At 57.2% G+C, this 26911-nt stretch overlaps 1 protein-coding gene across 1 annotated transcript; it reads right to left on the bottom strand.

Annotated features, from left to right (window-relative positions):
• Nucleotides 1–710: 710 nt before the first annotated feature.
• On the bottom strand, nucleotides 711–25639 carry LOC308261043 (ATPase family AAA domain-containing protein 3A; the record flags this gene model as incomplete). The annotated part of the gene is made up of 16 exons (XM_080692711.1): nucleotides 711–860; nucleotides 9309–9417; nucleotides 10997–11164; nucleotides 12322–12392; nucleotides 12728–12779; nucleotides 13285–13409; nucleotides 13569–13694; nucleotides 13939–13995; nucleotides 14453–14608; nucleotides 15796–15865; nucleotides 16029–16194; nucleotides 17107–17176; nucleotides 17855–17914; nucleotides 18213–18314; nucleotides 19632–19708; nucleotides 25435–25639. 16 exons carry the CDS (start codon nucleotides 25637–25639, stop codon nucleotides 711–713), a joined length of 1764 nt encoding a protein of 587 aa, XP_080548837.1.
• Between the last annotated feature and the right edge of the window lie 1272 nt (nucleotides 25640–26911).

Here is a 26911-nt window from a genome sequence, read left to right as displayed (position 1 = left end):
TCTCAGGGGGACGGGCAGGGATGGGCCTGGATGGGGCCGGCCCTGGCCTCAGGCCGCATCTAATTGAAGCTGCTGTTTCCCGTGCACTGTGTTTTCCTGTCTGTCCACCTGTTCATTGCATCTGGAGGGGAGGCACCAGGGTCTGCGCCCACCTGCACACGGGAGCACGTGCATGGGGCGTGTGTGACTGAGGGGGGCGGGGCGGCCTAGGCACCCCAGCCTCACTGTGAAGCCCACCCTGCCAGTAAACTCTCCAGAAAGCTCCAGCCTCTGCCTCTTGCGTCCCCTCTGGCCCCATGGCTGCAGGACCCTGCTGCCTGCGCTCACTCCAAACCAGGAGACAAGGCACAGACTCAGTCAGTTTTATTAGATTCTGGATAAAAAGCCCAGCTCCAGGGGAAGGGTGGCGGCGGAGACCTCCCACGCACTGGACACCACTGCTCTGGACCCAGCCGCGTCGGACGGGGCTGTTCTTGGCACAGAAGTGTGCGGGTGGGGTGGTGTCCGGGCCTCCTCACCCTCAGCCGGGCACCACCGGCCCTGGTCCTGCCGGCACAGCCGCAGCCATCAGACTTGGCGACATCTCTGGGGAAAGGCCTATGCCCCAGCCTGCAGCCACAGCAGGGGGCAGCCCGGGCAGAGAAGGCTGCAGGCCAGCTGAGCTCTCCTGGCCACGTGTGCCGGGAGCCCGGGTGGGATGTGACCCTGGCTCAGGGCTGTGGGAGCCTGCTGGCCTGGGGCCGGAGTCCCTCCAACTTCAGCCACTGCATCTTCTGCTGGTGTTGCTGGACGGCGTCCTGCACGCGGGCATCCATCATGGCCTCAGTGAGGACCCCATCCTCAGAGGCATACGCCATGGCCTGGAGAAAGAGGGCATTGAGGTCCAGACACGCCCGCAGCGGGCTCGGGCACACCAGCTGGGGGCCCTGACCACCCCGGCGCTGCCTCTGCCCCACTGCAGGGCAAAGTAGCGCTGAGCTACGGGGACGGAGGCGTGACGGCTGTGCAGAGTCCCGTGGGCCCACCCCAGGCCACGCTGCTCTGTGGGCCAGCCCGAACTCAAGGCTCAGGAGAGCTGCAGCTGCTGTGGGGCACACAGGACTCCTAGCCAGGCCCACAGCCCCTTGCTGTGCCCAACGCTCTGCGCCACCCAGGCATGCCGCCCCCAGAGCCCCACATCACAGAACTCGCAGGTTCTGAGGCTGCGCCCTCAGAATGGTGGGGATCGAGGACCCTGGGGGGCGTGGCAGCCCAGGGCCCTGGTGGTCGGGTGGGACCTGGGGGCTCATTGGTGGTGCGTAGCAGGGGGCGGGAGGTGGTGCGCCTGGAGGACACGGAAGCCCCAAGCAGAGGAACCTGCATGAGCTCAGCCTCCAGGACACCTTGCCTTGGGGTGCCAAGATGGTGGAGATCACAACCGGCGAGCGGCAGCAAAGACTACCGGGGGCAGGCGCCATGGCCCACCACCCATCACCACCTGCCAGGGAGCCCAGTTCACGGAGCCAGACTGCCAACTCGGGCTGACCTAGGCAGGACGGCAGGAAGCTGCTCCTGGGTTCCTGGGGGTAGATGGGGCAGCTCTGCCCCAGTGGTCCCAGCAGAGGACAAAGGCCTAGGAGCGTGTACTGGAGAATTCCTTGAGCCCAGCAATTCAAGGTCAGCCTGCGCGTCATAGGGAGGCCACATCCACAAAATAAGGAAATAATAAAATGAAATGAAAGAAAGTTTAAGGGTGAGCTCGGGGCCTGACAGCTTCACTGGAGTCCCCTGGACATTCCAAGAATTAGCATCAACCTCTTCAAGAGGAAGGCCTCCCAACTCCTTCCATGGGGCCAGTGTTGCCCTGGAATCAAAGCCAGTCACCCAAACAGCACACACCGATGCCCACGGACAAGAGGCAGGCCTCACCAGGCCCAGCAGGCTCACGCCTCGGCAGTGGGCACTGCAGATACACAGCTGGGCGCCTGAAACCAACCACTGAATCCTAGGCCCACAGACAAGGCTTCATCTCCCGTAGACCACAGGCACCCGGCAAGTCAACGCCCTTCTACTGTGAGGCTGGGGAGGAACATGGGCCCCACGTGCGCTACGCAAGAACTCTATTACTGAGCTACATCTGCCATTATTTTTTTTTATTTTTATTTTTGTAGTACTGGGGATGGAACCCAGGGGCATTCTACCTCCAACAGACACCCCCAGCTCTGTTTTTATTCTTTATTTTGAAACAGGTCTCACTGATCTGCAAAGGGCCTCACTAAGTAGCTGAGGCTGGCTGAGAATCGCGATCCTCCTGTCTCAGCCTCCCAAATGCTGGGATTACTAGCGTTCGCCACCACTACTGGCTTCCAGCCTATTTTATTTATTTATTTATTTATTTTGGCGGGTCTGGGGATGGAACCCAGGGGCATTTGACCTCCGAGCTACACCCCCTGCCCTGTTTTTTATTCTTTATTTTGAAACCGGGTCTCACTGAGTTGCAGAGGGCCTACGTAGCTGAGGCTGTCTGTGAACCGCGATCCTACAGGTCTCAGCCTCCCGATTGCTAGGATTACAAGCGTTCGCCACCACGCCTGGCTTCCAGCCTCTTTTAAATTGGCCAAGCTGGTCCTAGCCTCCTGAGTTGCTGGGATTCCAGGTGTCTGTCATGGTGGCAGAGACTCCCCTAAGCTTCCCAGGCTGGCACTGTTCTCGTGGCCATCCTGCCTTGGCCTCCAGCCCCTAAGGTGAAGGACTGTGCCACGGCTGCACACACAACACCTTGTTTCTGTGGTGTTTGGGACTGAACCCGGAGGCCCTGTACCTCTGAACATCCTATACCCCAGCCCCATTTTTACTTTTTTATTTTGAAACAGTAAGTCTCACAAAGTTGTGGAAGGCCTCAGCAAGTTGCTGAGCTGGCCTGGAACCTGCAGTCTTCCCCTCGGCCTCACCCCATCCAATTCAACCCACCCCTTTTTTCTGCCTTACTGGGAATGGAACCTAGAAGCATTCTACTTCTGAGCTATACCCCAGCCCTCTTTTTTATTCTTTATTTGGAAACAGGGTCTCACTGAGTTGCAGAGGGCCTAAGTAGCTGAGGCTGTCTGCGAACTGTGATCCTCATCAGCCTCCCGAATGCTGGGCTTACAAGGCTTCAACACCGCGTTCTTTTTTTTTTTTTTCTTTTGGTGGTACTGGGGTTCCTGGAGGCCCTTCTACCTCCGGGCTACACTCCCAGACCTATTTTATATTTTTGAAACAGGGTCTCTTACGCCAGCGCGGCTGGCTTCGAACCTGCGCGATCCTCCTGTCTCCGCCTCCCAGGCGCGGGGATGACAAGGGTGCCCACCACGCCCGGCGACACCGCGTGCTTGATGAAAGCACTCTCAAACTACAACAGAAGGGACTGTCCTCCACCTAGGAAGGACCACAAGGCCACTCCAAAGAGCACTGCGCACGGAGGAGGGGCGCGCGTCTACGCAGCCGGGCCCTGCACGCGCTGCCTCAGACACTGGGAGGGAAAAGGTCACATCACGTGCACTGAGTGTGCAACTACGTGTGCTCTCAGAAGACACCAACGCACGTGTGGAAGAGCCCAGGGCATAGAGTACAGCATCACAAGTGCAAGGCCAGCCCTGGCAAGGTAACAAGACCCTGTTTCAAAATAAAAAGGGCTAGCCAGGCGTGGTGGCGCACGCTTGTGAACCCAGCATTCGGGAGGCTGAGACGCAAGGATCGCGGTTCGCGGACAGCCTCAGCTACTTAGTGAGGCCTCTGCAACTCAGTGAGACCCGGTTTCAAAATAAAGAATAAAAATTGGGCAGGGGGTGTAGCTCGGAGGTCGAATGCCTCTGGGTTCCATCCCCAGACCCACAATAAATAAATAAATAAATAAATAAATAAATAAATAAATAAATGGCTGCAGCCGAGCAGATCGCAGTTTGCGGACAGCCTCGGCTACTTAGTGAGACCCTGTTAAAAATAAATAAAAAATAGGGCAGGGGGAGTAGCTCAGAGGTCAAATGCCCCTGGGTTCCATCCCCAAACCCACAAAAAAGAAAAAGGGGCTGCAGCCGAGGTTGGTGGTGCATATTTGTAATCCCAGTACTTGAGAGGCTGAGACAAAGGGTTCCTGGCCAGCCTCAGCTACTTAGGGAGGCCCTCTGCAACTTTGTAAGACCCTGTTTCAAAGGAAAAGATTTTTTCAAAACAAAAGATTAAAAAATCAGACTAGGGGTGTAGCTCAGATGTAGAATGTCCCTGGGTTCCATACCCTGAACCACAAAAAATAAAAAATTAAAATTAAAATAGCTGAGAGGTATAGTTAAGATGTAGAATGATTCTGATTTCCAAATAAAAAGTAAATAAAGCTAGATGTGGTGGCGCACGCTTGTAATCCCCGCACTTGGGAGGCGGAGACAGGAGGATCACGCAGGATCGAAGTCAGCCTCACTGGCTTAAAAGACCCTGTTTCCAAATAAAACTATAAAAAATAGCTCTGGGAGTGTAGCCGGAGGTAGAAGGGCTTCCAAGAACCCCATTACCACCAAAAAAACAAGTGTGCACCACCATGGCCGGCTCCCCAGTGCCTTTTTTTTTTTTTGAGGTACTGGGGATGGAACCCACAGACATGACATTCTATCTCCATGCTGCCACACTCCAGCCCTATTTCCTTTCTCTCTCTCTCTCTTTCTTTCTTTCTTTCTTTCTTTCTTTCTTTCTTTCTTTCTTTCTCTTTTTGTGGTACTGGAGATAGAACCCAGGGCCATTCTACCTCCAAGCCACACTCCCAGCCGTATTTTTTATTCTTTATTTTGAAACAGGGTCTCACTAAGTTGCAAAGGGCCTCACTAAGTAGCTGAGGCTGTCTGCGAACCACGATCCTCTTGTCTCACCCTCCCAAATGCTGGGATGATACTGTGTGTACCACCATGCCTGGGTATTTATTTTGGAACAGGGTCTGAGTTGTGGAGGGCCTCACTAAGTAGCTGAGGCTGTCCGTGAATCCGATCTACCTGTCTCAGCCTCTCAAGCACTGGGATTACAAGCAGGAGCCACCACGGACGGCTCCCTTTTCCTTTCTGAGACAGGGTCTAGTTGCTGAGGCTGGCTCCAGATGTGGGCCCTTCTGCTGGGGTGAAGTATTTTTTGAGCAGCGTTAGGATCACTCAGTGGGGAAGGACAATCTTTACAGTGAGTGGTGTTAGGAGAGCTGGATCCCCGCTCAAGAGAGTGAAGCTGGAGCCTCACCTCACAGTACGCACGGACACTAGGGATGGCCAAGAGCAGTGTCACACACATGCGAGCCCACTCAGGGCCAAGTCAGGATGAGACCAGCCTCAGAAACTTAGACCTAGAGCCACTTCATAAGACCCGTTTCCAAACAAAAAAGTTAAGGCAGGGCTGGGGTGTAGCTCCTGGGTTCAATCCCCATTACCACAAAATAAATGAAAAAATGAATCTAAAAAGTAAATATTGCCAGGTGTGGTGGCGCTCGCTTGTAATCCCTGCACTTGGGAGGCGGAGACAGGAGGATCGCGCAGGTTCGAAACCCCTCGCTGGCTTAAGAGACCCTGTTTCCAAATATAAATATAAAATAGGTCTGGTAGTGTAGCCCGGAGGTAGAACAGTTTCATCCCCAGTACCACCAAATAAATAAATAAACAAACAAATAAATAATATTTAGGATAATGTGGTGGTACACAACTGCAATCCTAAGACTTGGGAGGCTGAAACAGGAGGGTTACAGGTTCAAGACCAGCCTCAGCAATATAGCAAGTCTCTTAGCAATCTAATAGACTGTTTCAAACCAAATTAAAACACACACATACACACACACATGCGCGTGCGCCGAATGTGTTGGCCCACGCTTGTAATCCCAGTATATGGGGGATGAGACGGGAGGATCACAGTCTGTGGACAGCCTCAGCTATTTAGTGAGGCCCTTTGCAACTCAGTTAGATCCTGTTTCAAAACCAAAAGACACGCTGGGTGGAGACAGGTGTAGACAGGAGGATCGCGTAGGTTCGAAGCCAGCCTCGCTGGCTTAAGAGATCCTGTTTCCAAAAAAAAAAAAAAAAAAAAAGAATAAAATATTCAGGCTGGGGATGTGGCTCAGGTAGAATGGCCCTGGGTTCCATCCCCAGTAACACACACACACACACACACACACACACACACACACACAGTAACTAGGTAGAATGCCCCCGGATTCCATCCCCAGTAACACACACACACACACACACACACACACACACACAGTAACTAGGTAGAATGCCCCTGGGTTCCATCCCTAGTCACACATACACACACACACACACACACAGTAACTAGGTGGAATGCCCCCGGGTTCCATCCCCAGTAACACACACACATACACACACACACACACAGTAACTAGGTAGAATGCGCCTGGGTTCCATCCCCAGTCACACACACACACACACACACACACACACAGAGTAACTAGGTAGAATGCCCCCGGATTCCATCCCCAGTAACACACACACACACACACACACACACACACACACAGAGTAACTAGGTAGAATGCCCCTGGGTTCCATCCCTAGTCACACACACACACACACACACACACACAGAGTAACTAGGTAGAATGCCCCTGGTTCCATCCCCAGTAACACACACACACACACACACACACACACACACACACACACAAATACTACTTGCTGAGGCTGTTCTCAAACCTGTGATCCTCCTGTCTCAGCCTCCCACCTCGCCTAGCTCATGAGGGGCTTCTGTCTGGAGGATGAACCCCACCTGTAAGAAATGCACTCCACCCCTGAACCGCATAATGGTGAGCAGTCCACACAAAGGGGTGGGATCCCCGGAGGGGGACGGCAGGGGCAACAGGAAGACATGCCGACAGCGGGATGTGGGCACAGCGCCACCCAGAGTCCTGGGGCCAGGGAGGGCGGCCACTGGTGTGCATCTCCTGTCCTCCCAGACAGCACTCACCAACCAGTGGCCAGGAGCCCAGGACCTTCCCGTAAGCACTCAAGGACTGCGATGGCCCTGGGGCCTGCAGAGGGAGGTGAGCTGTCTTGCTGAGAGCCCCATGAAGAGGGCGCCACCTGCCAGGATGGCTCAGTATGTTATCCCCCCTTTTTTGCAGTACTGGGGGTGGAACCCAGGGGCATTCTGCCTTCGAGCTATTCCCCCAGCCCTGTTTTTTAAATTATTCTTTATTTTCAAACAGGTCTCACTGAGTTGCAAAGGGCCTCACTAAAGTAACTGTCTGTGAAACGCGATCCCCTGTGTCAGCCTCCCAGATGCTGGGGTTACCAGCACGCACCACCATGCCGTCAGCCTCCCAGATGCTGGGGTTACCAGCACGCACCACCATGCCGTCAGCCTCCCAGATGCTGGGGTTACCAGCACGCACCACCACGCCTCGCTTTTTTCTTTACTTTGAAAGGGTTTCACAGTCGTGGAGGGCCTAAGTACTTGAGGCTGGGCACGAACCGTGATCCTCCAGTCTTAGCCTGCCAAGGGCTGGGATTCCAAGTGTGCACCACCACGCTGGCCACCCTAACATTTCACGGGCTGAAGCTACCCTCCAGAGGACTATCTGTGGACTGGGCCTCCGAGGAAGTCAGCAAGATGAAATAAGAGCACCTGGAGGCCCGACCCGGGGCCTGCCGCCACAGATGTCACAGCCCACGCTGCTTGCCCACCTCCGTGAGCCCACAGCGTGAGCACGGCCTCCACCAAAGGGCTCTCAGCCCGGCATGGTGCCGCACGCCTGTAATCCCAGCCCTTGGGAGGCTGAGACAGGAGGATCGCACAGGTTCCAAGCCAGCCTCAGCTACTTAGTGAGGCTCTCAGCAACTTAGTGAGACCCTGTTTCCAAATAAAACATAAAATAGAGGCCAGGCGTGGTGGCGCACGCGTGTAATCCCTGCGCTTTGGAGGTGGAGACAGGAGGATCAGACTGGTTCAAAGCCAGCCTCTCTGGCTTAAGAGACCCTGTTTCCAAATAAAAAATATATGTCTGGGAGAGTAGCCCGGAGGTAGAAGGGCTTCCAGAAACCCCAGTACCACAAAAGAAGAAGGAGAAGGAGGAGAAGGAGGAGGAGGAGGAGGAGGAGGAGGAGGGAGAAGGAGAAGGAGAAGGAGAAGAAGAAGAAATAAAACAAAATAGGAAAATAGGTCTGGGAATGTAGCCAAGAAGGAGGAGGAGGAGGAGGAGGAGGAGGAGGAGGAGGAGGAGGAGGAGGAGGAGGAGGAGGAGGAGGAGAAAAACATAAAATAGGTCTGGGAATGTAGTCTGGAGGCAGAAAAGCCCCTGGGTCCTGCCGCCCCCAACATGCTGAAATGCCCTCGCCAGAGCCACGCTAAGCACTCTCAGCTGGCTCCAGGGCTATTGCCTGCCTCCGCCCGGCTGTCCCTGCCACGCTCTGTGCTCTGCTGTGTTGTAGACAGACCTGGGCCACAAGGACCCGGGCTCCGGCTGGCCACTCGCTGGCCTTCCACGCGAGGCCCTCAGCACGGCCGCAAAGCCGGGGTGTTCTCACGGCATCCCCGTGCCTAGGCTTCGACGTTCAAGGCAAAGCAGCCGTTCAACTAGCCTCCTACATCCACAGGTACGAGTGTTTTGGGGTATGAGCCAGGACTGCGGGCTCCTGGGAGGCGGCAGCACGTGGCCACAGCACCCTCCACCCTGGCCGTCCTCAGCTCCCTGGACACTGCGACAGGCCGACGCAGCAGAGCCAGCGCTGGCCCTCAAGAGCAACGAGAGGTGCGCACTGTGAGCGCAGCAGGACGAGCCACGGCAATGCCGTCCCCGCCTGCAGAGCCGCTCAGGAGCCCACACACCTAAGCCTTACACTGCGCCGCCGATGCGGGGCTGCACCCGCCATGGCAGTCAGCGTGTGGCACCCACTGACGCGCCCTCTTGCGTGTCCGCCCTGAAACCCCGGCATCCACACCGGATGCTCGGCCACGTCCACCACCTCCAGTGGAGACAAGACAGGCCAGGCCGCTGACCTCAGCACACACTCAGCTGGAAACAGCCCCCAAAACGGCGCTCTGAGAGCTGGGCATGGGGGCCCAGGCCTGTAATCCCAGGACTTGGAGAGACTGAAACAGGAGGATCCAGCAACTTAGCAAGAGTCTGTTTCAAAACAAAAATAAAAAGGGCTGGGGGTGTAGCTCAGAGGGAGCCCACCTCTGGATTCAATCCCCAGCACCAAACACAAAAACAGAGGCGCCCTGAGTGGATCACAGGTCCGCACAGAGCCCTCATTCCCCACACAGGGCATCCTCGATGGGAACTCCAGCGGGTGGACTCCAGGACCACTCACCTGCCAGGCCACGGCCAGCTGGGCGATCTCCCGGCCCGACATGCCCTCTGTCAACTGGGCGACCTCAGAGCACTTCCTGCCATAGTCAAACTGGGCCAGCTTCAGGCGTCTGGAAGAAGAGTTCCAAGTGGTACCCTCTGGCCTCAGCACCACAGCAGGTGGCGCGGAGGCAGGCCAAGGCCCAACAACAGCTGAGGCAGAGGCCACGGCCTGCACAGATGCTGGTGGCTTTTCTCAACAGCCCTGGCTGGGTGAGCCCAACTACCCACTCCTTCCTTCCTGGAGGGCAGGGCACCTCCCTTCCTCCTGGAGGCTCTGGAGGCCCGAGCCAGGGTGGTCACGGGTGGGGGTGAAGCTGCACCAACTATTAGCTCGACTCACCCACGTCTGGACACCCAGGGCCATCTACGTGCTTGGCCAGCAACAAGCTGCTGACGGGGCAGGTGGATCAAGGGAGGAAAGCCGCGCATCCTCATTTCCCACAAGAACCCCACCCAAGGCACAGAAACCACCGTGAAGGGAGTGGGAAGTCGAGCTGAGCCGCCTGGGCCCACGCACTCCATTAAGACAGGATGACAGCCGGGCGTGGTGGTGCGGGCTGTCTCCCAGCGCTTAGGAGGCTGAGACAGGAGGATCACAGCTTTGCACCAGCCTCAGCTACTTAGTGAGCCCTCTGCAACTTAGTGAGACCCTGTTTCAAAAGAAAGAATAAAAGAGGTGGGGGTGTAGCTCAGAGGTTGAATGTCCCTAAGTTCTGTCCCTAGTACCACAAAAAAATAAGAGCAGGCTAGCAGCTGGACACGGTAGCACATGCTTATACTCCAGTCCTTGGGAGTCTGAGATAGGAGGATCGCGGCTCACGGTCAGCCTCAGCTACTTAGTGAGGCCCTCTACAACTCAGTGAGACCCTGTTTCAAAAGAAAGAATAAATGCTGGGCATGGTGGTGCATGCTTATAATCCCAGCATTCGGGAAACAGAGACCAGAGGACTATGGTTCACAAACAGCCTTGGCTACTTAGCGAGGCCCTTCACAACTCAGTGAGACCCTGTTTCAAAAATTAAAAAAAAACTAGGATTAGAGGTGTAGCTCAGTGGTACAGTGCCCTGGGTTTCATCACCAGTACCACCAAAAAAAAAAAAAAAAAAAAAAAAAAAAAAAAGCAGGGGCAGCAGGAATGATGATTCAGGCCTGGATATGGGGAACCAGGAGCCCGAGGCCCTGGACACAGAGCAACCTCTGCTGACAGGAAGCATCCTGACCCAGGGCACAGGCTGTCAGGAGCATCGCGGCCTGGGCACAGGCGGCATGGCCCCACAGTGGCTCCTGTCAACCCCCAGACCTGGCACGAGGGTCTGAGGCTCAGAGCGCCCAGCTTCCCCGCAGCCCGGGCCACTTCCCTTAAAGACCCCATGGACCCAGGCACTCCACACAACAGGAAGGTCAGGACGTAATCGCGGGCTGCTAGGGCCACGTGTGCCGGGAAGGACTGAGGGCCCTCAAGGCACAGCTGCCTGTCGGGCGAGGGAGCTGAGCAAAGGGCACCTGAGCGGAACATGACCAGGCCCGGGGCCGGGCGCGGAGCCCAAGCTTGCGGGAGGTGGGAGGGGAAGTGCCGGGGAGGAGGGACTGGGTGGCCACTGGCTGCAGGTGGCAAGGGTGGGACCACATGGCGTCCTGGACACTTACTGCTTTCCTTCTGTGGCCGGCTTAAGAACATACTTGTCAAAATACATTCTCACCAGGCGCTCCCGCTCCTCCAGCTGCGGCAGGTCGAAGCAGACCATCTCATCGATGCGGTCGTTGATGGCCCAGTCGAACTGCTCGGGCTGGTTGCTGGCCAGAACCAGCATGAACCTGCACAACGGGGACCGGCTGAGAACCTGCCCGCACTGGGGGTCCTTTCACATGGCAGCTTTTCTTTTGGGGTGCTGGGGATACAACTCAAGAGTCTTAAACGTGCTAGCACTGTACCACTGAGCAACACCCAGCCCTCGGTAGGACACCTCAGGAAGCCAGGAATGTGGCCCACGTCTGATTCCCAGTACTTGGGAGGCCAAGAGAGGAAGGCTTAGGTTTGAGGACAGACTCTCATTAATCTAGCAAGACTGTTTCCAAACAAAAAACAGGGTTGTGGCAACAGCTTGGAGGTAGAATGCACCTGGGTTCAATCCCCAGCACCACACACCAAAAACACCACCAGGAGGAGCCATCCGGGACCGCGTGAGCGCCATTAGCACGGCCCGGCGAACAAGAGCTCTCGCGGCTGCTCCACAAACTAGGCGCAGTTCTGGCCTGGAGCCGCCTCCTCCACTCGTCAGCGAATGCCCCAGCACGGCGAGGCCGCCCTCCCTCCTACTGTGGTCCTCACCACACCGTGTGCACTCCAGCAGCCAGGGACCCTGGCATCCAGGACAGGCTCCTGGCCTGAGCACACCGTCCACGTGGCCGAGCAGGCCTCACCTCGCCCTCGGGAGGGCCTGCTCAACAGCGGCCAAGGCCACAAGCCCACTGCCCAAGAAGACAGCTACACCTGACTGGAGGACTGGGGGGACAAGGCAGCGGGGCACAGGTGCAGCGTGGCAATGACTTCTGGGGCAGCGCTGGAAGGCTCTTCAAGCGGGTCCTCTTCCCAGGCCTGGAGGATATTTTCCAACCAAGTTTCCCAGCAGAGGGCCCAGCCTCCGTCCAGGACATTCCTGTACCAGCTCCCAGAGAGCAGGCCCGCCTGGGAGCTCTGAGCCCAGGCCACCTCCCTGGCAGGCACGGGGATGGCTGGAGGGTGGCTGGGGGGCTGACTCTGGTCCAGCTGCTCTGCCCAGGACCTTGGCCTGCTCTCTTGGTGAGCCTGCACTCTGCTGAGACCTTCCCAGGTGGGGCCTAAGCCCAGCGCAAATGGATGCCCCGGAGCTGGGTACTGGTCCTCGGGCCCTCCCCATAGCCATGTTGCGTGTCCGACGGTGCCCACTTTCCCCGTGAGGAAAAAAGTGGAGGGCACTGTGGTGAGGGCTTACTTGCTGCTGTGCTGGCCTGTCCTGTGCAGGAAGGCGTTCAGGGCTGCCCTGAGGTCTTCACTGATCTTCTCCTGCAGGAAGAAGAGAAGGGTCTCACAGGCGGAGGTGGGGACAGGTGCAGAGCGCGTAGGGCTGTGGCAGTGCGAGGTGAGGCAGGGCCAGGCGAAGCTCGCTCCAGGCCGACCCAGGTGCTGCGGAGGCCTGGGGTAGCATGTGTGTGAGGCACGCACAGGGGCCTGCTCGACCTTCAGCACCAACAAAACCCAACCCAACCAAACATGCTGCCTGCGTAACAGCAACTGGGCAGAGGCCTCAGCCGAGGGCCTCGCCGGCCCGGCCCCAGGCTCCATCACAGCCAGCTGGTGTGCCCTGCGCCCCCCACAGCCGGGGTTTCTAGATCACTCACTGTGGCTCGCTTCCTAAGGAAAGCGTCAGCTTCATCTACGAAGAGCAGGAGGCTGTGCATGGGAGGACGAGGTGTGAATGCCCGGCAGCATCCGGACAATCGCGAGCGGCGTGCGGACAGCAGCTCTGCCGCCGTGTGAGCTCAGGCTGCAGCTCTGCAGCGGCGTGCCTGGCAGGGGCAGCCGCGGCGACACCAGGGAGAAGGGTGAGGCCGGGGGGCGGGGTGCAAACCCAGGAAGGTGGCCACGCCTGGGCCAACTGAAGCAGCCCTGGGCTGTACGTGCAGCCCACGTGGCCAGCGTCCTCAGCTCGCTTTCAGAAGGCGCACCACAAGAGACGGGAGCACAGGAACACCGAGAGTGCACACACCAAGAGCCCTCCCGCCACAGGCCGTGCACCCTCAGCGTGAAACTCACATGGACCCTCTCCTCAGAACCTGGGGTGCTGGGCGCCCGCACAGCCTTGAGGACAGGGGGCCCAGCGAGCCGGCTAAAGCCCCCTCCCCAGGAGCACCTGGCAGACCCAGGAATAGGCCTGTTCGTGGGAGGAGGCTCTCACCCTCGCCGGCTGGTGCTGGCCCAGTCGAAGACCTTGTGCATGGCGGTCACACCCTCCCGCCCCATGGGGGCCACGTCCCCGCCTGTCATGATGGCGTAGTCCATGCCTGAGTGCAGCGCGAGTTTCTGGGCAAGAAGGGTTTGGGGAGACAGAGCAAACGTTCCCTCCCCTTCTGCAAAGCCGAGGCTCCACCAGCCCGCCCGGCAATGGGACAACCCCACCAGAAGCTAGGCAGCCCCACACTGGCAGCAGGGAGGGCAGGCCCTCTGTGGAGGCCTTCTCACCTTGGCAAAGAGAGTCTTGCCGGTGCCCGGGGGCCCGTACATCAAGATGTTCCTGTACAGGCTCTTGTTCCTCCTGGTGTGCCTTGTGGCGATGGCTATGTCCCGCACTCGGGCCTCCAGGCTGGGCTGTGAGGGGAGCGTGGTTTCGGGACACCCTGAGGGTGCACGGATACTGCTGCAGCCTACTTCTCTGGGCCTTGGACTAGCTCAAAGGCAGCCAAATCCAGGCGGGGCTCAGACCACAAAACACATTTCAGGAGCCAAAAGCTCCCTGCACGGGGACCCTGTGGACCAGCAGCTCAGTTCCAGTGCGGCCACCTGCCTGCCAGCCACCCGCCAGGCCCCAGAGACTGCAAGTACAGCCACTTACGCTGAGGATGACCCCCTCCAACGCGTCCTGGGGCTTGCTGAGGAGCCGCCGGCTGACCTACAGGGAGTGTCAAGTTGGCTGGGCAGACATGCTGCCCTGCCACACCCGATGAAGACCAGGTCCCTGAGCTGCAAAGCCAGAGCCCAGGACACATGGAGTCTGCTGTGGCGTGGGCAATCTTTGGGCTCTCTGTTGACATTTATTTTCTCATCTGCCCAGGCCTGGAGACCTGCCACAGCCCGTGTGGGGACAGGCCGACTGAGAGGCTGCCTCCCAAGGAAGCAGCCACACTCCGAGCCACGCCCGCCTCCTCTGCAGGATGAACCCTGGGCCCGGGCTTCGTTCAGAACCAGGCGCAGACCATGATGGTGCAGCGTCAGGCCAGGACGCATGCAGGCCACAGGAGAAAGCAAGCGCTCCCTGCACAAAGCAGGAGAACCTGCAGGCACGGGCTTCCAGTGAGGGAGGCCGGAGAGGCGGAGCCTGGGAGCGCGGGGCTCAGCTGAGGCCGTACCTGGACAGGGTGCCGCAGCGCCTCCAACACGGAGATCCGGGAGGTCTCCCGCACCAGCGAAGGCTTCCCCAGACGCGCCTCCACATACCGGCCCATAACAGCCGTGGCGTTCTTGGCTGAGTAGACCCCGACAGCCAGCAGCGTCAACCCAGCCACCTGGAACAGAAGGCCCGCAGGTACCGAGCCCACGTTCAGAAGTGTACACACACATTACCCATGCTGCACCGTGTGGCAGGGCAGCTGGCGCCCTGTGGCCGTCCCCACCCAACCCACAGCCATCCAGTGCTCCACAGCTGGACAGCAAGGGGCAGTACTGCTTCCTCTGTGACGGGCACAGCAAGTCCTCTGGAGCCCAGGCTGCGAGGCTTGAACGTGGCCCGTAGAGTCCAAAGGTTCAAAGCCAACTGTAGTAACCCACCAAAACTCTCTTTAATTTAGCAAGACCCTATTTCCAAGTGTGAGGCCCCCCTTCAACTTAGTGAGACCCTATTTCAAAAATAAATAAAAATAAGCCAGGCGTGGTGGCACATGCTTGTAATCCCAGCATTCGGGAGGCTGAGACCGGAGGAACACGGTTCACAGACAGCCTCAGCTACCTAGTGCGGCCCTCCACAACTTAGTCAATGTAAAGAATAAAAAATACAGCTGGGCGTGAAGGCACACGCTTGTAATCCCAGCATTCGGGAGGCTGAGACGGACAGGAGGATTGCAGTTCACGGTCAGCCTCAGCTACTACTTAGTGAGGCCCTTTGCAACTCAGTGAGACCCTGTTTCCAAATAAAGAATAAAAAGTAGGACTGGGGGTGTAGCTCAGAGGTTGAATGTCCCTGGGTTCCACCCCCAGTACCACCAAAAAAAGTAAAAAAGTAAAAAAGTAAAAAAAAAAGAAATGGTACCCAGTGGAGGGTTGGGAGGTCTCAGGGCTCCGCGGCCTCCCAGGGGATGCCAGGGAGCAAGGCGTCTGCATGCTCGGCCCTCCTGCACCGGGTGGGCGCCTTTCCACTTCTCTGCAGAATGGGATCCAGCAGGGCCCTGGCCAGGATGCTCGTGGCTGCCATCTGGGCTCTCCCGCACCAGAACTAAGCCAAGTAGCCTCCTTGTAAGTCACCCAACTTCAGGTATTTAAAAGAGCAACAAAAAACGGACAAAGTCAACAATGAATCACTCAAAGGGGCCCCAACTGAGGCTCCAGCACAGCCGGCAGGGAGGAACGGGTGGCGCAGCAGATGGTAAAAGCACAAGCCGCTCCACCCCACATCAGCTGCAGCAAGGCGACATGCTAGGGTTTCGCCCGGCCAGCAGGGCGCAGGGCCAGCCCGCTCCCAAGGACACATGGTACGCACCGTGGCAGTCACTTTGTCCCAGTCGGTCACAAAGGTACGGAATCCTTCACCAAACAGGGTGCCAGCCGTGCTGCGGGGAAAAGAGCCACGTGAGAGAGACAGGGGACCTGACCCACGGCTGAAGAGCAAGGTGCTCCACCACAGGCCCACCCAGAGTTGCCGGGCACGGCCTGCAGGACTGGAGCGCACCCAAACCAGCCCCACACACGGCCAGGCAGGGACCGTTTCCTCACCGGATGGACTCCAGGATGGTCTGGCGGTGCTCAGCGGCCTTCAGGCGGATCTGCTCGCGGATAATGTCTGCGTTCTCCCGGTCAGCTTTGGCCCGCGCCCGGGCCTCCGCCTCCACCCTCAGCATCTCATTCTTACTCCGCAGCTCCATCTCCCGCTCCACAGTGGCTGCCGGGACAAGGTAGGATTAGCGGAGTTCAGCCTGGGCCGCGCCGTCTCTGCCCACACGCAGACCTCAGCGGCACAAGGACCAGCGACGGTGCAGGGTCTCAATGCGCACCCCACACCCCAGGGCCAGCCCCTCCAACAGAGGAGCCCTAGCCAGAGCCTGTGGTCCATGGCTTCTTAAAATAACACGTTGAGCCGTGCATGGTGGCGCACGCTTAAAATCTTAGCACTTGGGCGGCTGAGACAGGAGGGGATTGCACAGGTTCAAAGCCAGCCTCAGCTGCTTAGTGAGACCCTGTTTCCAAACAAAATATGTCTTAGATTATAGCCCGGAGGTAGAAAGCATCTGGGTTCCAAAGAAAAGGATAATATGTTGAAAGAAACAAAATGTAATACAAAGCAAGCCCACATACACTGAAACACAACTATCAAAATACCACATCGTACATGCTCTAATAACATGTGCTTGTCAAAACTAACTGCAAACCCCACAGGGCTACTCCACCGCCATGGCAAAGTGGGACTGACATGGTGGTCTCACACCCGCCCTACCAGACACACTGGGACAGGAAAGCCCCGCCCCTTCCTCTGGGACACAGCGCGCAAGAAGCTAACACCGCGGTCTGTCGTAACTGAAGTTCTACCCAGGATGGCCAACGGGGTTCTGCCAGCCGTGTACACAGCCTCAGGGCTCGACTCCCTGTGCAGCAGGGTGCAGGGGGCTCTTGCCAAGTGGGCACCTCCCACACAGAAAACGAGGGTCAGCTCGGAAGCCCCAGACTCTGGAACGTGGTCCTCAGCTGGGAATCCCCACAAACACAGTGTCTAGATGTTTCATGGGAAGCGAGGTACCCACAGGGCGAGGTACACCCACCCGTGGCCCCTGCTTCCACGGCTCCCCACAGCGCCTACCTCGCCGCATGGCCTCCTGCTTCTGCACGGACTCCTCCTGCTTGCGTAAGTTCTCCTCGTTGAGAAGTTGCTAAGAAGCCACAGAAGAAGGGAGAAGCTTTTAAAATCATGAAAGCAACCATCACCAAGCCCAGATGTTGATACTGCTCCAAGCCGGGGAAACTTCTGCCTACCCGAGGGTCCCGCGCCCCCACGCCCCAAAGGAGGCCCCTCTGACACTGGCCCTGGACACAGAGCCGAGAGAACTGCTCCCCCGCAAAGGCAGCGGCCTCCACAACAGCCTCAGCCCAGCGGGGAGAAGAGCCGTCCTGCCCTACTCTGCCCACGAAGCCCAGTGGCTGCAAAGCCCACAACAGGCAAAAGTGCCCAAAAACCCCCCAAAAGCCAGCACAGGCAGGAAACCCCCCGTAGGGCAGCACTGACGTAGGGACAGCAGTGTCCAGGCTTCAGACTGCCCCTGGCTGCAGCAATCACTGCCCCCCACCCCAGTCAGCCAGCGCCCTCCGGGGTAGATCTCCCCTCGAGAGAGCCTCAGATCGCTGGGAGCCCTGCCTGTGCCTTGGAGGCACACAGGAAGGCATGTGTGTGCCTGCATGCTTGGCTGCACACGGCTGCGCCCACGTGTGTCTCTGTTCACTTGTCTGCGTGTGAATCTGAGCCTGAGCATGGTCCTCTCAGGACAGGAGCCACCACTTGGAAAGCCACCCTCCCGCGCTCGCCCACAGACCAGGGAGGTGCGCCCACTCACCTGCTGCTTCAGCTGGTCCTCATAGCGCTGCCGGGCCAGCTTGTCCTGGTACTGGGCCCTCTGTGGAGGAAGAGGTGAGGACACACCTTTGCTGGGAAAGCCAGGGTCTGGACCCTAGACTCAGCCCCTAAGGTGCTGAGCCTCAGGTCAGCTGCCTTCATCCCACAAACACCCGCATGCACCGGGTGGGCTGGGGGCTGAGTGTGGAGGAATACGGCTTTGGGTGTTTGTGCAGAGGGCTCCCAAGGCTCGCTATTACAGCTGACACCCAGCAAAGCCTCAGCTTTTGAAAACAAAGAGACCCCATCACCCCTCTCCAGTTCACCCCGGCCTCCAACCCTAGCGCCACCGCCCTTACGGCCTGGTGCTGCCGGGTCTCCTCACTCAGGGTCTTCCTCTTTTCCTCAGCCTGCACGCGGATTTGTTCACTCTTCAGCTGCTCCACGGCGGCCTCATACTCCTGCAGAGCACACCTCTCAGACATGCCACTCGAAGCCCAAGGCCTCCAGGACCCTTGCCCCAGGCTGCAGAGCACCGGGGGAGGGGGCAACATCTCTCACAGCCAGCTGCTTGGTGCCATGGGCACTGAACAGGGCAGGGGCACTTCTGGAACAAATGGCCTGGACCAGCACCCACACACCCAAGAGGGTCTTGTCTGTGCTCATATCAGAGATTAGGCCCAGGAGGAGCCAGGAAGAACCAGGCAGAGAAGCACTGGGAAAAGCCTGGGAGGGCCCCTGTATGCCAGGCCAGACCTAGGGCATGGAGTCAGTCCCCTGGCAGGCACCAGGTGCTGCCTTGTCCCAAGCTCAGGCTGTGACTACAGTCTACAAGAGCCAGGGGCAAGAGCCTACTCTAGCTAACCGTGTACTCTAGCACCAAGAGTCCTGCCAAAACTACGTGTGGTGGCGCTTATTGGTACCCCAGCACTTGGGAGGCAGAAGTAGGATGATCGCAGGTTTTTGTTTTTTTTTTTTTTTTTTTTTTTTTTTGGTACTGGGGTTCCTGGAAGCCCCTCTACCTCCGGGCTACACTCCCAGACCTATTTTTACATTTTTATTTGGAAACAGGGTCTCCTAAGCCAGCGCGCGCGGCTGGCTTCTAACCTGCGCGATCCTCCTGTCTCCGCCTCCCAAGCGCGGGGATGACAAGCGTGCGCCACCACGCCCGGCTGGATGATCGCAGGTTTGAGGGAAGCCTCAGCAAAGTAGCAAAACAACATAGCAAAACCCTGTTTCTAAAGAAAAAAAAGTAAAAGAACCAGGGATGGAGCTCAGAGGTAGAAGGCCCTGGGTTCAATCCCTGGTACAAAAAATAAAATAAAATAAAATCCTGCTAAGTGCAGAAAAATTAGGTGAGATTTTTTTTTTTTTTTTTTGCGGGTCTGGGGACGGAACCCAGGGGCATTCGACCTCTGAGCTACACCCCCTGCCCTGTTTTTTTTGTTGTTGTTGTTTTCTGAAACAGGGTCTCACTGAGTTGCGGAGGGCCTCACTGAGTAGCTGAGGCTGTCCGTGAACCGCGATCCTCCGGTCTCAGCCTCCCAATGCTGGGATGACAAGTGTGCGCCACCACGCCCGGCTGAGGTGAGATTCTGAGAACAGGTCCCATGGCGTCAGGAAAGGCAGACACACCTCACCTCACACCTGCCCTTCTAGTGACTCTGCTGCAGGGACAGGGCCACACTCCCGCACCTGCCTTACTCCTCCAGGGCCTCCCCGAGCTGGGCACTGAGCCGCTGTCCACATACGGATCCCCGCCATCCTGCACAGCTCACCTTGAGCTTGGACTGCTGCTCCAGCTGCAGCGTCTGCTCCTGCATCTGAGCCAGACTCAGAGCCTCCTTGGCGTGGCCTGCCGGAAGAGAAAGACGGTTAGGCACGGACGTGAGGCCGCCACAGGTGCCGGCAGTCAGTGGGCGCGCGCTGGCCCGCGGCCTCCTGCGGACTGCGCCCTGCCTCAGCCAGGAAACACTCAGGCAACTTCCCACGGTCAGCCACTTCCTTGCCTGCCCTCATTCCTGCCCAGGGCTTGCACAGTACCCCTCCCGCCAAAGACCACTGCCACATCCCCAACTGAGGGCCGGTTCAAGGCCATGACCTCAGCCCCAGGAGATCATCACATGGTGGAGAGCCCTCAGAAGGGACCCCACACCTGTCCAGGATGGGTCGCCATTCCCCAACTAGGAAAAAGGTGGGCTCTGCCTGAAGTGTCCTTGACGGGTTGTGCCATGTACATTTCTTTAAGCTTCTCTTATCTATCACAACTGGTGTGCCATTGAGGACTGCAAGCCACCAGAGGGACGAGGACGTGAGAAAGAGACACAAGCAAGCCGGGCGTGTGGGCACGCTCGTCATCCCAGCACTCGGGAGGCTGAGACGGGAGGATGGCGGTGCGAGGACAGTCGCAGCTACTTAGTGAGGCCCTCTGCAACTCAGTGAGACCCTTTTTCAAAATAAGGTTTAAAAAATAGGGCTGGGGTGTAGCTTGGAGGTAGAATGCCCCTGGGTTCCATCCCCAGTACCACAAAGAAGAAAAAAAGAAGAGGGGCACCAGCAGAACCCAGGAGAGGCCTGCCACGTGTGAGACTCTGCTGGAGCACACCCACACTTCAGACACACGTGATGGGAGCTGTGCCCTCGGGGACCCTCCGCAAAGAGCAGGCGGTCTGGCATGAACTGGGCCGAAGGCAGCAGCATCAGGCCTTGGGAAGGACCTTCCACGCCAACCTGCTGGACTGCCTGCCAGTGAGGGGACAGACATGAAGGCCTGGCCCTGAGAAGAGGCAGCAGGAAGCACAGGCCTGCCCCAACGCGCAGGTGCGAAGCCACGGCCCCTGTGACCCACCGCACTGCCTGGGAGGGCCGGAGGGGGCCAAGCTCCCGGCTCATCCCAGCTCCCCTACCCCGACCCCACCCCCTGGTTAATCTTCACGTGACCTTTGGCAAGCTCAGTTACTTTTTTTGAGGCCATTTCTTCCCCTGAAAGTGGAGCAACTACAGCTCTCCTGGGAGAGCAGAGAAAGTAGGCAGATGTCAGCACAGGCCTGGCGTCCACGTGACCTTCCTGAGCTACAAGGGTGTAAGTTACTTCACAATTAGTTACTTTCTTAGTTTTTGTGCGATCCTGGAGATTGAGTCCAGGGGTGTTCTACTTCCCGGCTCTAACCCCGGACCTGTTGTGTATTTTTGTTTTGAATCAGGCCGTCTCACTGAGTTGCTGAGGCCTTGCACACACGGGGCCTGCCCTGTTGGGCCTGAGCGCCAGTACTGACTGCACTGCCTTGCACAGCCAGTGGCAGCTGGCCTGCGGTCCTGCGAGCCTGACGCCTCCGTCCCGGGCCCGGCCTGATGCTACTGCTCACCCATGGCTCCCGGCTCTCCTCTGGGCTCCCGGGAGCAGAGCAGCATTCTGAGCCTTGAGCTCTCCATGTGGCCCAGTCTTTTTTTTTTTTGGGGGGGCGGTCTGGGGATGGACCCCAGAGGCATCTGACCTCCGAGCTACACTCCATGCCTTATTTTTTATTCTTTACTTTGAAACGGTCTGAATTGCAGAGGGCCTCGCTAAGTAGCTGAGGCTGTCCGCAAACCGTGATCCTCCAGTCTCAGCCTCCCGAATGCTGAGATTGCAAGCGTGTGCCACCACGCCCAGCTGGCCCAGTCTTCTTGCCAAGACACTACACCAGGGCAGAGTGCTCTGGGATAAATGGCTCCAAGTAACAGCAAGCGCCACATGGTGAGCTGTTACAGGTCAATTAAAGTCAGGGCCGACAGGGGTGGAGGGGTGGTGGTGGTGCACGCCTGTAATCTGGAAGGCTGAGACAGGAAGACTGCATGCTTGAGACCAGCCTCAGCAACTAAGGAGACCCAACAAAGACCCTGTTCCAAAATATGAATAAAAAGGGTTGGCCAGGAGTGGTGGTGCACGCTTGTAATCCCAGCATTCAGGAGGTGGAGACCAGAGGATCGCGGTTAGCGGACAGCCTCAGCTACTTAGGGAGGCCCTTCACAACTCAGTGAGACCCTGTTTCAAAAAATAAAATAAAAAAAAAGCTGGGCATGGTGGCGCATGTTTGTAATCCCTGCGCTTGGGAGGCTGAGACAGGAGGATCACACAGGTTCGAGGTCAGCTTCAGCTACTTAGTGAGGCTCTCAGCAACTTAGTGAGACCCTGTTTCCAAATAAAATATAAAAGAGGTCTGGGAGTATAGCCTAGAGGTAGAAAGCCCCTGGGTTCCACCCCCAGTAACACCAAAAATAGAATATAAAAAATAAAATAAAAATTAAAAAACACTAAAAAATAGGAGCGGGGGGTATAGCTTGGAGGTAGAATGTCACTGGGTTCCAGCCCATAAAAATAAATAAATAAATAAATAAATAAATAAATAAATAAATAAATAAAGTTACCAGGCGTGGTGATGCAGGCTTGTAATCCCAGCATTCGGGAGGCTGAGACAGGAGGATCCTGGTTAGCGGACAGCCTCAGCTACTTAGTGAGGCCCTCCACAAGTTAGCGAGACACTGTTTCAAAATAAAGAATAAAAAAAAATAAGGCAGGGGATGTAGCTTGGAGGGCAAATGCCACTGGGTTCCACCCCCAGACCCACAAAAATAAATAGGGTTGAGGATAGAGCCCAGAGGTAGAATATACCTAGGTACAATCCCCAGTACTACAAAAACAAAAGAAAACAAAACAAAAAAGCCTGGAGATGTGTTAGAGACCCTGGGTTTAATCCCCAGTTTAAGAAAGAGATGGAGTGCACATTGGAAAAAGCCCTCAGGAAGCAGCCACTGATGCCACAGGAGGCCCTGCCAGGCCAGAGAAGGGGGCTCGGCCAAGGGCAGCAGAGGCAAAGGCGCTGCGCTCTGGCGGGGACGTTCTGGGGCAGGAGTTCCAGGACCTGGGGAACAACTCAGAGGCACCAACAGACTGGACGAGCAGACCCCGATGCTGCTCCCTCAGGCACACTCAAAGCTGTTCTCACAGTCCTGTGTAACGGCCTGGGGCTGGGCGGCTAACAGCGAAGATTCAACTTTGAAATTCTGGCCATAGTTTGTGGGCAAAACCCCAGGAGCGTGGGCAGAAAGGGGTCCCCAGGCTGAGCCTTGACCGGGACACTAGGTCACAGGTCAGAAGTCCGTTGTCGCAGATCCCTGGAAGCTCAGCCCTCATTTCCCACTCAACCTTTCCTGAAATCACCCATCAGCCAGGAACAGTCCACACCCTTGTAATCCAAGCTATTCAGAAGGCTGAGGGAAGATTTAAGAAATTAGGAAGCCGGGTGTGCTGGCACAGCTTGTCATCCCAGCACTCGGGAGGCTGAGACAGGAGGATTGCGGTTGCAGACAGCCTCAGCTACTGAGTGAGGCCCTCTGCAACTCAGTGAGACCCAGTTTCAAATAAAGAATAAAAAGTAGGGCAGTGGGTGTAGCTTGGAGGTCAAATGCCCCTGACTTCCATCCCCAGACCAGCAAGGAAAAAAAAAAAAAAATTAGGAAAGCTGACTCAAAATAAAAATTAAGCTGGTTATGGTGGTGCATGCCTGTAATCCCAGTACTTGGGAGGCTGAGACGGGAAGATCGCAGTTTCGAGGTGAGTCTTAACCTAAGGAGGCTCTTAGCAACTCAGTGAGACCATTTTCAAATAAAAAATAAAAAGAGGGATGGGGTAAAGGATGGAGCTGCAGTGCCACTGGGTTCCACATCTACACACACACACACTCACACACACACGGAAGCCAGTGCTTACACAAAATTTTGAGAACCACAGTACTATTTCAGTCAGTATTTGTTCAGCTACTTCTATGTGTTCAAGCCCCTTAAAACTACAGATCTTAAGCCGGGCGTGGTGGCACACTTAAAATCCCCGCGCTTGGGAGGCTGGACAGGAGGATCGCCCAGGTTCAAAGCCAGCCTCAGCTACTGAGTGAGGCTCTCAGCAACTTAGTGAGACCCTGTTTCCAGATAAAGTATAAAATAGGTCGGGGAGTATAGCCCGGAAGTAGAAAGCTTTTCTACTTTTTCCCCGAGTTCCACCCCCAGTACCACCAAAAAAAAAAAAAAAAAACTATAGATCTTAAACTGGGTTCCAGTACTTGGGAGACTGACAGGAGGATCGCAGCCTCAGCAAGCAGAGACTGTCATCAAGCTAGTGAGACCCTGTTTCAAAATAATAAAATAGGGTTGAGATGTAGATTGGAGGTAAAATGCCTGTGAGTTAAATCCCCAACACCAGGGCGGGGAAAAGGTCTTAACAAAAATCATCAAAACTAAGCCAGGCGTGGTGGCGCACGCTTGTAATCCCAGCATTCGGGAGGCTGAGAACAGAGGATCGCGGTTCACAGACAGCCTCAGTGAGACCCGGCTTCAAAATAAAGAATAAAAAAATAGGGCAGGGGGTATAGCTCGGAAGTTGAATGTCCCTAGGTTCCATCCCCAGACCCGCAAAAAAAAAAAAAAAATCATCAAAACTAGCCCGGAGTGGTGGCGAAGGCTTGTAATCCCAGACAGGAGGCTTGCAGTTTGCTGACAGCCTCAGCTACTACTTAGTGAGGCCCTTTGTAACTCAGTGAAACCCTGTTTCAAAATAAAAAACACCTAGAAGAAAAAATAGGGCCAATGGGTTCTATCCTCAGACCCGCCAAAAAAAAAAAAAAAGTCCAGATATTGTTGACACCTGACACAGAGTAATCAGTCTTGACCAGAGCCCAATGCCCTATGCCCACCCAAATGCAAATGTTTTTTTTTGTTGTTGTTTTTTTTTTGCGGTACTGGGGGTGAAACCCGGGGCATTCTACCTCAGCCCTGTATTTTACTCTTTATTTTCAAACAGGGTCTCACTAAATTGCTGAGGGCCTCACTAAGTAGCTGAGGCTGTAGGCGAACCGCGAACTTCCTGCCTCGGCCTCCCAAATGCTGGGATTACAAGTGTGTGCCACCACCTCCGGACAGTCTTTATATTTTTTGAAACAGGGTTTCGCTGAGTTGCGAAGGGCCTCGCTAAGTAGCTGGGGCTGTCTGTGAACTGCAGTCCTCTGGTCTCAGCCTCCCAAATGCTGGGATTACAAGTGTGCGCCACCACGCCCGGCTGCGAGTGTTCTTAAATAATAAACGCAAAATCTGCTGTACTCTCGTTGAAACCAATGGCTCTCAGATGCGCTTCTCTGGTTAGCTGGAAGTCTGCGAGCCGCCGCACGCGCCGACCTTCCGATCAAGCCACGCCGCGGCCGGCCCCACGTGGAGGAGGCCAGGGCGGAAGCCTCCGACCCAGGCGCGCAGCGGTGACAAAGACCAGGACCCCCGCCGACCCCCGCCCGGGGTGGGGCACACCAGTGCTTGGGAGGCCCGGGGAGGAGGTGCGCAGCTTCGGCAATTTAGCGTGACCCTGTTTCACACCAAGACGTGGGCAGGGCTGTGGGCTCGACCGCCACCAACACACACACGGCTGGGCCCAGCCGCGCCGCCGACCTGTCCCTCTGCAAGGGCCCTGGCCGCCGGCCGGCCGCCTCGCTCGCCACGGAGGGAGGCGCACAGGGTGCCGGGCCGGCCCTCCCGCGCGCAGGGAGCCCGCCGCGCACTCACGCGAGTGCTCCAGCTCGCGCGCCGCCTTGGCCGCGCGCTCCAGGCCGGTGGGGTCGAAGTTGCTCCATTTGTCCTTGGGCGGCTGCCGGTCTCCGGCGCCGCGGTCGCCGCCCCCTTCGGCCCCGGGCTGCACGGGCGGCAAGGGCAGCGGCGGCCCCGCGCCTTCGCCCTTCGGGCCCTTGTTAATGCCGAAGAGCCACGACATGCCTGGGAGCACCAGGCACCGCCAGGACCCCGACCCGAGAGGGACTCGCGCGACTCCGAGCTCCGCCACGCGCCGCGAGCCGGCGGCCAGACCCGCTGCGCAGGCGCGACACACCCCCTTCTTCCCGGAGACGGGGGCGCAGGCGGGCCATTCCGCGTGCGGGCCTCCGACTGGCCGCCCGGGCCGTGACGTCAGAGAGTCGGCGGCGCGATTGGCCAACGGGCTGCGGGGCGGGACGAGCGCCTGTGTACGGGGACCGATCAGGGACAATATTATCCGGTTGAGTGTGCGTGTGCCCTGGGAACGTCGGTTCCGCTTAACAACGACGCTGCGTCCAGTTGCTAAGGACGCTAGCGGAGCTCGGTAGGCGGGCGGCTGAGCCTCCCCGGCCTTGGGGCCCACGCCTGAGGGATCTCGGCGCGGTGGCGGTGAAAGGCCGGAAAGTGGCTGGCCGCAGAACGGACCTCACCTGCACTGCTATGGACGCCGAGCGCCCCGGGGCCTGGAGAGGCGGACCTGGTGAGCCCGCCGGGGCCCTGCGGGAGCCCCACGTCTTCCTTGCGGGGGCGACAAGGGCTCTGCGGCCCCGGGAGCCCGGCAGGCTTAAAGCTGTGCTGAACGTCTCGGTGCCTAGCACAAGATAGGCGCGTAACTAGCTGAGAAGCCGGCGGTCTCAGGCTAGGCGTGGGCAACCGCCGCTCGGATGAAAGGCCGGCCTGGAGAAGCAGCGGTCCACCCTACCCTTGCTGTCTCCGCAAACCGCTTTGGCCTCCGCCAGTGTGACCCTTTGCATTCAAGCCCAGAAGTATGGAAAAGCGGAGCAGCTCTCCCCTTCGTCCTTGTTGGATAGAGAGGGATGGCCTTCCCAGAGTTCTGGTCTCTACTAAGCGCGCCTCCTTCGGAACCTGGGAGCGCCCTGTTCCTGCTTCAGGGAGAAAGGGGCAGGCTGAACCGGCCTGGGACACGGGGAGACCAGGATGGAGTCAGGCTTTGCTCCAGAATGCACCATGTCCAAAGTCAGCATCTTAGTTCTTGGCTTTCTTTGATAGAACTGGCCGAGCTCACAGAATTATATGGAGTGACTTTCCCCGCTAAACTAAAACAATTTAAAGATTCAATTAAAAATATATACGAGGCGGGCGTGGTGGCGCACGCTTGTAATCGCAGCATTCGGGAGGCTGAGACCAGAGGATCGCGGTTCTCGGACAGCCTCAGCTACTTAGTGAGGCCCTCTGCAACTCAGTGAGACCCGGTTTCAAAATAAAGAATAAA

This window comes from Muscardinus avellanarius, assembly GCF_963383645.1.
Source record: "Muscardinus avellanarius genome assembly, chromosome: 3".
Taxonomy (NCBI): domain Eukaryota; kingdom Metazoa; phylum Chordata; class Mammalia; order Rodentia; family Gliridae; genus Muscardinus; species Muscardinus avellanarius.
Note: the sequence above shows the minus strand (reverse complement) of the source record. Positions and strands in the feature narration are given on the sequence as shown.